Source organism: Manihot esculenta, chromosome 12, assembly GCF_001659605.2.
Source record: "Manihot esculenta cultivar AM560-2 chromosome 12, M.esculenta_v8, whole genome shotgun sequence".
In the NCBI taxonomy this organism is placed as follows: domain Eukaryota; kingdom Viridiplantae; phylum Streptophyta; class Magnoliopsida; order Malpighiales; family Euphorbiaceae; genus Manihot; species Manihot esculenta.
In genome coordinates this window covers 33,608,253-33,617,669 of record NC_035172.2, presented here as the reverse complement: position 1 = coordinate 33,617,669, position 9,417 = coordinate 33,608,253, and the positions used below count along the sequence as shown (strand labels likewise).

General features: G+C 34.7%; 1 protein-coding gene and 1 long non-coding RNA gene across 3 annotated transcripts; both read left to right on the top strand.

Annotated features, from left to right (window-relative positions):
* The first annotated feature begins 501 nt into the window (after nt 1-501).
* Nucleotides 502-2,496, top strand: LOC122721403. 2 transcript variants are annotated; one of them, XR_006348082.1, is made up of 3 exons: nt 502-957; nt 1,645-1,708; nt 2,298-2,496. It is a non-coding gene; the product is annotated as an uncharacterized LOC122721403 (long non-coding RNA). The 2 variants fall into 2 exon arrangements; XR_006348083.1 differs by having other exon boundaries at nt 503-920.
* A 1,256-nt stretch (nt 2,497-3,752) lies between these two features.
* On the top strand, nt 3,753-5,620 carry LOC110624992. The gene is made up of 5 exons (XM_021770468.2): nt 3,753-4,270; nt 4,350-4,476; nt 4,568-4,861; nt 4,951-5,055; nt 5,141-5,620. The coding sequence occupies exons 1-5, from the start codon at nt 3,753-3,755 to the stop codon at nt 5,618-5,620; spliced, it is 1,524 nt and encodes a 507-aa protein (XP_021626160.2).
* Nucleotides 5,621-9,417: the final 3,797 nt, after the last annotated feature.

The window sequence follows — 9,417 nt, the reverse complement described above, 5'->3', positions numbered from 1 at the left end:
GCTCTAAAGTAGAACACTACAAAATGCTATATTATTGTATTGGGTTACAATTTTTTAATATTTTATTATCACATATATATGGATACATATTGTGCACTTACAAACATAAGATAGTAAGTTCATCTCAATAAATCTGAGAGATTTCGTGTTCTACTCACCCAATCTCTAATTCACATTTTAAAAAAAATAAATACATATTATGTTTTTCTAAAGTGAAATTATATAATTTGATTTTTTTTTATAATTAAAATTTAAAAACGAGAAATTATGATTTTTTATATGAGTAAGAATTTTTATATTCTAGCTCGTATAAAGTACGATTTGTCAATCCTAAAGGTTAGAGTTATTAAGACTTTTGAACTAACATACAACTTGTTGTTTTCAAGTGGACCACTCACTACAAGAATCCAACGGAACACTAACGGACTTCACCAACGGATTGAAGTCCGTTAGTGATACTGACGGATTCACCAACGGATTGAAGTCCGTTAGTGATACTGACAGTTTACTCTAACGGATAATTTTAATCGTATTTTCTATCAACGGATGGAACCATCCGTTAGAAATCCGTTAGTGAAATATTAACGGAACCTTTTCCCGTTAGAAATCCGTAAGTGAATTTTTGGAGCCAAATACAAAACCTAAATGAAATCCCTAAATCCTTTGCTTGTAAAATCAAAATCAAAAGCACTCTGAAATCTGAACTTCCCTCCAACTTCTTCTCGGTCGTTCACTGTCGCCGGCATCCATCGTCCTGCGCTATCAACGGTTCGCCGCCATCCACTGTCGCCGGCATCCATCGTCCTGCGCCATCAACTTCTTCTCGGCATCACTGTCCACGTGCTCACTGAAATCTGAACTTGCGTCCAACGGAACGCTCGTTCACTGCCGCAGGCATCCAACGTCCGCCGCCATCAAAGGTTCGCCGCCATCTATTTCAAATTTCCCACTCCACTGGTAGGTTGCATATTTCTTTTGAAATCTAGGAACTACTTGCATGCTTGAATAACTTGAACAGTGTGACTCAGGTTATACATTTTATTTTAGAAAACTAGAGAAATGAAAAGCAACAGAACATATGAACCATGTTAAATGCCTGTAGACTGGGTTATGACAAGTTACTGAAGTTAAAGTGGGTACTTGTTCTGTGCCATGCTATTCATTTGATTAGTGAGCCCTTCCTGTGTTTTAGTTTTGACCAGATGGAAATAAGATAATTTGGAGTTGGATGACATATCTAAACTTGCATAGGGAAGTTAAATATAAATCTGTTCAGACTTTATTTAATGCAGCATGCTTATAATAGTTTGGAATAATGTTGGATTTTACTCCTTAGGTTCATTAAATCCAGGTTGCGTACCAACTTAAACACATCTAATAGACTTGTAATATTAGGCTTGTCATATCCAGGTCGTTGACCAATTAAACACATCCACTAGACTTGTACATATTACTGTAATATTAAACTAAAAATACTATATCCATTCTCTGGTTGAGATATTAAAAGGAAAAATAAGGCTAAAAAGGCTTACACCACCATGTTAGAATCTGAGAAATTAATTTTGGAAGGACCATGAATAGCATTATTTCTATAAGTGGTTGTGGTACCTGCTGTAAAAGGTTTCACATGGTCTGTCTTTTCAGGAAACAACTAGAGGGAATACTCGAAAATCTCAAAGAGAAGCCAGATGTTGGAACTTTGTTGCTGGTAAAGACTCTGGAAAACCTATATTATGAGTTCTATTATTTAATATTTTTAACCATTCTATTCTTTCCTTTCTACTTTAGCAGTGAAACTTGCAATAAGTTGTATATCTTAAACTATTTTGAACATATTGGCACATCTACTGTCTAATGTGTTGAAACTTCATCTGTTTGACCATTGTACTGATCTTTGAATTAGATTAAATAACATTAAAATAAAATCTTTGCACCACTTTAACCTTTGTCGTCTTGTCTGTCTGATAATTTGTTTTTCTTGCATCCTAAATAAATTGGATTCTGTTCTGCTTAGTGCAAATTACTATTAGGGGATTCCCTTGAAGGAGTTTTCCCAGCACTTGTCTTGGGGTTCTGGAAAATTTTTTTTCTGAGTATTTGCTAGCTATTACTTGTCTGACTTAGCTTCAAGCAATTAAAATTGGAGTACCTATCCTCTACCTTTCTTTGGTGATGTTAATGAGATGTTAATGCACAGTATGATCAATATTCCTGTCTCAAGAATTCTTTGATTTCAGGATGCCAGTTTTGCATCTGCTAAGTGCTAATGCTACTTTTGTTTCAAAATTTGTGTCCAGGCACTACAACGAACTTTAGAATTTGAGGATGAATTAGCAGAAAAATTTGGAGGCCGCTCTACTAGTAGAGAGATTGGGAATGAGATAGAAGAAATTGGCAGGGACAGTAATAGTCAAACTGTATCAGATATTCGAAAAAAGTACGAAAAAAAGCTTGCAGCTAATCAAGGAGAGCCTGAAGTATGTATATTAGTCTTCCTTACAGAGTGATACAATTTTTTCCTAATTGATATATGATTTGAGTCAAATTGCCATTTTTTATTTGTGCTAGCAGAAGAAGGATGAAATTAAAGATTTATCAGTACCAGGAGCACCAGCAGGTGCACATTTAAAGTGCACATGCTGGTGCACTGCCAATGTGTGCACCTGCTGGTGCACTTTAATGTGTGCACCTGCTGGTTTCAAGTGCACCAGCAGGTGCACTTGGACAAGTGCACATGCTGGTGCACTTGTGCACCTGCTGGTGCACTTGTGCACCTGCTGGTGCACTTGCCTTGTGCACCTGCTGGTGCACCAGCAGGTGCACAAGTGCACCAGCAGGTGCACAACCAAATATCACAGATGCAGCTGTTGATGAAAAACTAGAGAGGGACTTTGTCAAATGGTTTTACAAGTATGCCCATGAATCGCCAAACAATGTACAAAATCAGCTTATGCAAGATGTGGCGAAGGGACCACTCAGAAGTGTCACCACTTTTAATGGGTATTGTGTTAATGGATGTAAATTCAACACAATCAATGGAAATTCAAGTAGTAATTCAATGAATTTTGGTGTATGTATAAAAGGGAGTAATTACAGTTCTGAAGAAAGTGACTACTATGGACAGTTGGTCGAGGTGTTGCGATTGGAGTATCCAGGGCTACCAATTAAGCGGACTGTACTTTTCAAATGTGACTGGTTTGATCCAACACCAAATACGGGCACCAAGGTGCACCGACAGTATAGAATTGTTGATATTAACAATAAGCGTAGATACAGTAAGTACGAGCCATTTGTATTGGCCTCTCAGGCAACACAAGTCGTTTATGCTTCATACCCGAGCAAGCGTCGTGACAAAAATGATTGGTGGGCTGTGATGAAAGTTAAAGGTAGACCCGTTGTTGAACTATCTCAAACGTCTCCAAAGACATATGAACCTTTTCAAGAAGATGACATAGAATATGCTGAAGTAAATATCGATGATATTAATCAACAACACTGCCTCAATGATCCTAGCGAAGGAATGACTGAGATTCATGATGACGTTTCGACAGATGAAGACGAATTCCTTAGTGACCCTGACTCTGATGCAGATGCAGACGGTGATAATGAGTACAATTCATATGAATCAGACTAAATTCATCTATATACTAAAGAAGTTTGGAGTTGTAAATTTCTTTTATTACTCAGTGAGTACCTTAATACATTTGTATATATTTAATATAATGTTTATGAACTTTATATTATTTTTGACTATGACATTTTTGGTTTATTCACAGATGAGGGGACGTGGAAGGGTTAGCAAGGCCAGAGGACGGGTTCAACTTCCTGCAAGTGCAAGTCAAGAGGACGCGAATAGAGATGACGGACATGAGCATGAGGCTCATATACCACGGGCACCGACGGAACTTGGGGATACGGAACTTCAGATATGGGTTCCACTTGCATCCAGTGTACAGCCATCTCATATAGATCGATCATATACACCAGTTGCACCATCTGCCGATGCACAACTTCCCCGTCCCCTTCCACCACCTCACCGTCACAGTTTACATCCTCACCACCCTCCTGCAGCTCCACGACCACCGGTATCACATACACATTCACCTCATTCTGCATCCCCTTCTGGTACTGCATCCGCTAGAGGGACAGGATCTGCATCAGCATCTACTCCATCATCTGCTCCTGCATCAGCTCCAGCATCAGCTGCATCGACCACTGCTGTAGGCGGAACACAGTCATTCAGACAGACTATTTCACTCATTAACAACAAGTAATAATTAATTGTTTATTAATTTACAATATTTTAAATGTTACCATTTACTTACTCTAAAATTATCTTGTTCATGTAGTTTGCATCCGTCGGAGATGTGCAGCCGCAGGATAACTCTGATAGTGAAAGAAAGATTGGTAGAGGAAGGCCACTGTTGGAAGACTGTGCCCAATGAAACCAAGGAGTTTTATTGGCAGGAATTCAAGGTGAAGCATATTTAATTTATCCCAAAAAGTTTATCATCTATTTTTGAACTGTTTAATTACTATCTAATCATAAAATGTAATCTTTTTGCAGAAATACTTTCTATGGGACCAAGCAATTGAGAGCTTGGTAAAAATTGCCTGGCAGAAAAAAGCCGCTGAGCGATACAGGGGCTTAATGTGGGAAATCCGGAAAGGAAAGGCGAAGAATCTTGCAACCCCTGATTATGTTTTGAGGAAGTGGCAGGAAACTTGGAACACTTCTGAATACAAAGAGAAGTGTGAGAAGTTTTCTGCCAATAGGCGCAGTGAGGCTGGAGGTTCAGGATCTGGCATTTCCAGGCACGCATGCGGTTCTGTTTCACAGTACACCCACCAGCGGAGGATGGTATTTCTTATAACTTTTATTTTATAATTATCTTCTTATAAATATTTTGGTTCGATGACAAATGCTACAATTCTTATAATTGGTAACAGAGGGAAAGACTAGGCAGAGAACCACATCCGCATGAGCTTTTTGAGGCCACACATAAGAGAAAGGGGACGGAGGAGTTTGTTGATGCCAGATCAAAAGCTATTTATGTAAGTTCATCTTAAATGTAGTTATTAACAATTTTGATTGATGTAAATTGTTTTACTTATATGTTACTTTAAAATTATAATGCAGGATAAATACGTAGAGCTGAAGGAGGCTGCTACACATCAACAGGAGGGAAGCAATGAACCAACGTCCATAAATGAGGCCCAACTGTACTACGAAGCGGTTGGTGGACAGAAAAAGAGTCGAGTTTATGGGTTAGGATCCCAGGCCTCAGCATATTTTCATGAGCCAGCTCATTGTTCTGCATCATACACGTCTGCACCCCCAGTGGATCCTCCTACAATTGAAACAATGAACAGGATGCAGAATAAAATTGATCGGCTAGAGACAGAGAATAGTCGAATCACCACAAGGCTGGACGAGTTGCAGACGTTTATGCATAGGATGATGGCACAACAGGGTATTGGGACATCCACTCAGACATCTGGTCCTACGCCACCTCCAGCTCCGTCTCCACAGCAGCGGCGTGATGATGCTCCTGCCATTGGTGATCATCATACAGATAGTGATGATGATACAGATGATGAGCTAGCTAGTTTAGTTTAGTATGTACATTTTGTTATGACCACTTTATAATTTTTTTTCCAACATATAATTGTAGTACAAATTCATTACGTTCTTTATATATTTTAATGAGTAATTTAGTTTTGTCTGTTTATAGTATTTTTATTATATGAATATACAAATGGATGTATATGAATGTACAGGGTACAGATGCATGTATATGAGTGTACAGGATATAGATGGATGTGGATGTATATGATTGTGGATGTGGATGTATATGAATATACAGGGTGCAGATGGATGTATATGGATGTACAGTTACAGGGCAGGGGTAGGGGTAGGGATGTGTAATTCTGTATTTTTATTCACTAACGGATTAGTAACCAAACATCCGTCACTGTCACCAACGGAAAATTCCGTTGGTGATCCGTCACTGTCACCAACGGAATTTCCGTTGGTGATCCGTCACTGTCACCAACGGATTTTCCGTTGGTGATCCGTCACTGTCACCAACGGAAAATTCCGTTGGTGATCCGTCACTGTCACTCACGGGTACAAATTTCCGTTGGTAATTAAAATTACCAACGAGGATTTTCCCGACGGACTTAGTCCGTCATAGATCCGTTGGTGATCCGTTTCACCAACGGAATTTCAGTAATTACCAACGGAATTGTCCGTTGGTAATTATGAAATTTCTTGTAGTGACTAACGTTTCTTGACTTGTTTTTTGTCATAATTCAAATTTAGATATTTTGAGGGACTAAAATGAAATGTTTGTATGATTTAATTTCGAAAATGTTGCATTTTATGAGACGTAACATTCAAATATAATCTTATAATTGCATTCAATTTTACCATTAAAGTTAGTTTATGAGGATTTTTTTCTTTTTTGTCAATCAAGGTCGAAAAAATATTTTTAAATTATTTATTTTGAATACAAAAAATCTATATATATAGAGAAAAAGAAAAGCCTTTAAAATAGCCTCCAATAGATAAAAATTGACTCAAACATATAGCTATTGAATACATTCTTCAGTATAAAATTTATTTTATTTTATTTTATTTCCATACTTTATTTTTAAAAAATTAATTTCATAAATTTGAAAATTATTACTTAGGAAAGAAAAAATTCCTTCTAAATTTTCTTATTATTTTTAATGGACAATTTCTGCAGAAAAGGATTCCTAAACTGTATCCGCCAAAATTAATTCGTTGGACCAAAATTGCTGGCCTTTTTGTTTATTTGGCTTTGTTTATATATATTCTTACTTAAATTTGTCATATAATTTAAACTTCAAAAGGGTATGATGATGGCGTACAATCACAATTTCGGTTCGTTCGCCACGTGAAAGTTTGGAAGTAATTTTGTCACGAGCTGTGATTGATCTATTTAAATTACAAGTTTTTCTAATTATTTTTATTATTAAAAATATAAAAATATCTTTATTATTCTCTCTAAATTAATAAATTAAGATTAAAATTTTAAATTTTAATATAATTAATGAATAAATTTTTATAAATTTTTAAAATCATATATTTAAATTTTTATTTAATTATTATATTATTATTTATTATAATTTAAATATTTTTATTTTTTATTTAAAAAAATACTTAACTCTCATTGACTTTTATTTATAATATTCCATTTAATTAAATTTTAATACTTTTTATTATTTAATTTACATTTATTAAAATATTTCAATACTTATAAAAGAATAATACCAAATAATTTTTAAATAAATTATAAATTTTTATAAAAAAATATTTTTGAAAGAAATTATACTTTTAGAAAAAATTTTATTATTCATTAATTTTGAACAAATATTTATATAATAGATAAAAAAATTATAATACTGGACAGATTAAATTAGAGAAATTTAAGAATTTAATTTTAAAAATACAATAATTGAATCAATTACGTTAAAATTTAAAAATTAAAGTGTTGTTTATGCGATATAAAATTTTTTACTTTATTAAAAGAAATTTAAATATTTATAAGAATATTTTAATTATTCAAAATATTTATTTTTTTTATCAATTGACTAATATAATTATAAATGAAAATAACTTGAAATTAGACGGATTGATTATATAAAATTTTATATATTAATTTTAAAAGTATAAGAATTAATTAATTTTAAAAGTTAATTTATTAATTATATTAAAATTTAAAGATTAAAATATAATTTTTTCCTAAAATTTGTAGTGAAACGGTGATTTTATGTAGACAATTTTATTTTTTTTACACAGATTTCGTGTATATAAAATATAATTAATTGTAAGATATCTATTATGATTTTAGTTTATTATTTATTATCTTCGTCGTATAATAATTATTGTTTAAAGAATTTTTTTATTTATTTCAAAGTATCTCTCACTTAAAAAATTCAAGATAATAATTTTTTATTAGACCATAAAATAGATACAGTGAGATATTTCATCTAAAAAATAATTCTTTTTGTATACTTTTTCTTGGATTTGTTTTTATTCAACGCCATTCTTAGAACTGGAGCAGAAAATATAAAAATAGGATGTTGTACATTTTGGTCTCCTTTTTATTATTATTTTTTATTTTTTATTTTTTTTATTTTAAAATAGAGAAAAATTAAATTTATTATATATATATTGATATTTTGATATCTAATAGAGATAGACTCATGATATATATTTTTTTAACTTTATTTGGTTGTCTTGTACTTTTCTTTTTTTTTTTTATCTTTTTCCTTTTGTCCTCTAATTACGTATAACCGTTGTTTTATACTTGTACATCATCTTATTATCACGTGGAGGTTGTATGTATAGATGTGTTGTATCTTTTCTCATCGTCAAACGACTATTTAATTTCCTCCGGTGCCGTGTAGATACGATCTCGAATGTATAGGGGTTTATTGCCCCATTGACTCGTCAAGTCAGTCGAGTTGGATCTCCTTCCGATGGGCCCGAATCCTGCTCGGTCCGGCCTATTTGCACGAAGTTAGGGCCGCGTGCTAATGGATGGACCCGCGTAGCGGGCTCTAATGAGGCTGCAGTCCAGCCTTCCTACATGGGCTCAGCTGTGGCCAGGGTATCCGAGACCCAGTAGTTATCAAGTGCCCATTTACTCACTTCATTAATTATTTCATTATTAATGAGGGGGTAAATCCCGAAATTTTAATTATTACTACACGGCTCTAGGAGTGTTTTTGCCAAAACATCTTCTCTCCTCCTTTATCCATTTCAAATTCACACTTTTGATTTCACTCACGATTCTTCCTTTTGCGCTGCCTCTGCTATCTTGCTCTCATTTTTCTCTGTAATCCCTACTTTCTCAGTTTGAGGTACGTCTTACTCTTCTCATGGTTTCAGTTAGAATTTCCGATGTCGTGGGTCTGGTGTCCTCCATTATCCCTTCTTCCCTTTTTGATTTATTCTCCAGCGATTATGTTGATACTACGATTTGTAGGATTAGGGCTCCCGTTCCTAATTGTCTATCCCAATCCACCGCCTACGAGCTTAATAGACGCCCAACAAGGGCGCAACTTGGTTTTTTTTGTTAAACAGCGCGATTTCGACCTGACCTTTCCTTTTACTCCTTTTTTTATTGAGGTCTTCCATCACTTCAGAGTGACTCCTGTATTTCCCTTTTTGATTTCTTATCCAGTGACTACTGTAATACCCGGCTCGAGTCCGGCATCGGCATTCCTGTCGTCCGGTGGAATCTCAGGTGTCGGAACCCTCGAGAAGGGTAATGCATATGTTTTCCAAGGTATTTTCACTTGTTTTCATGTTTTGAAGTGTTAAAAGACTTGAGTTTTGAAAGAAAAGCAAAAAGGGAGAACTGCAAAGGTTCGGCCGCCGAA

What these genes read in the sequence shown, in the direction of transcription:
- LOC110624992 (XM_021770468.2), top strand. Translation starts at nt 3,753, where the DNA reads ATGACATTTTTGGTTTATTCACAGATGAGGGGACGTGGAAGGGTTAGC. An exon ending in TTTATTGGCAGGAATTCAAG is followed by an intron (nt 4,477 to 4,567) that starts GTGAAGCATATT and finishes ATCTTTTTGCAG; the next exon opens with AAATACTTTCTATGGGACCA. An exon ending in CCAGATCAAAAGCTATTTAT is followed by an intron (nt 5,056 to 5,140) that starts GTAAGTTCATCT and finishes ATTATAATGCAG; the next exon opens with GATAAATACGTAGAGCTGAA.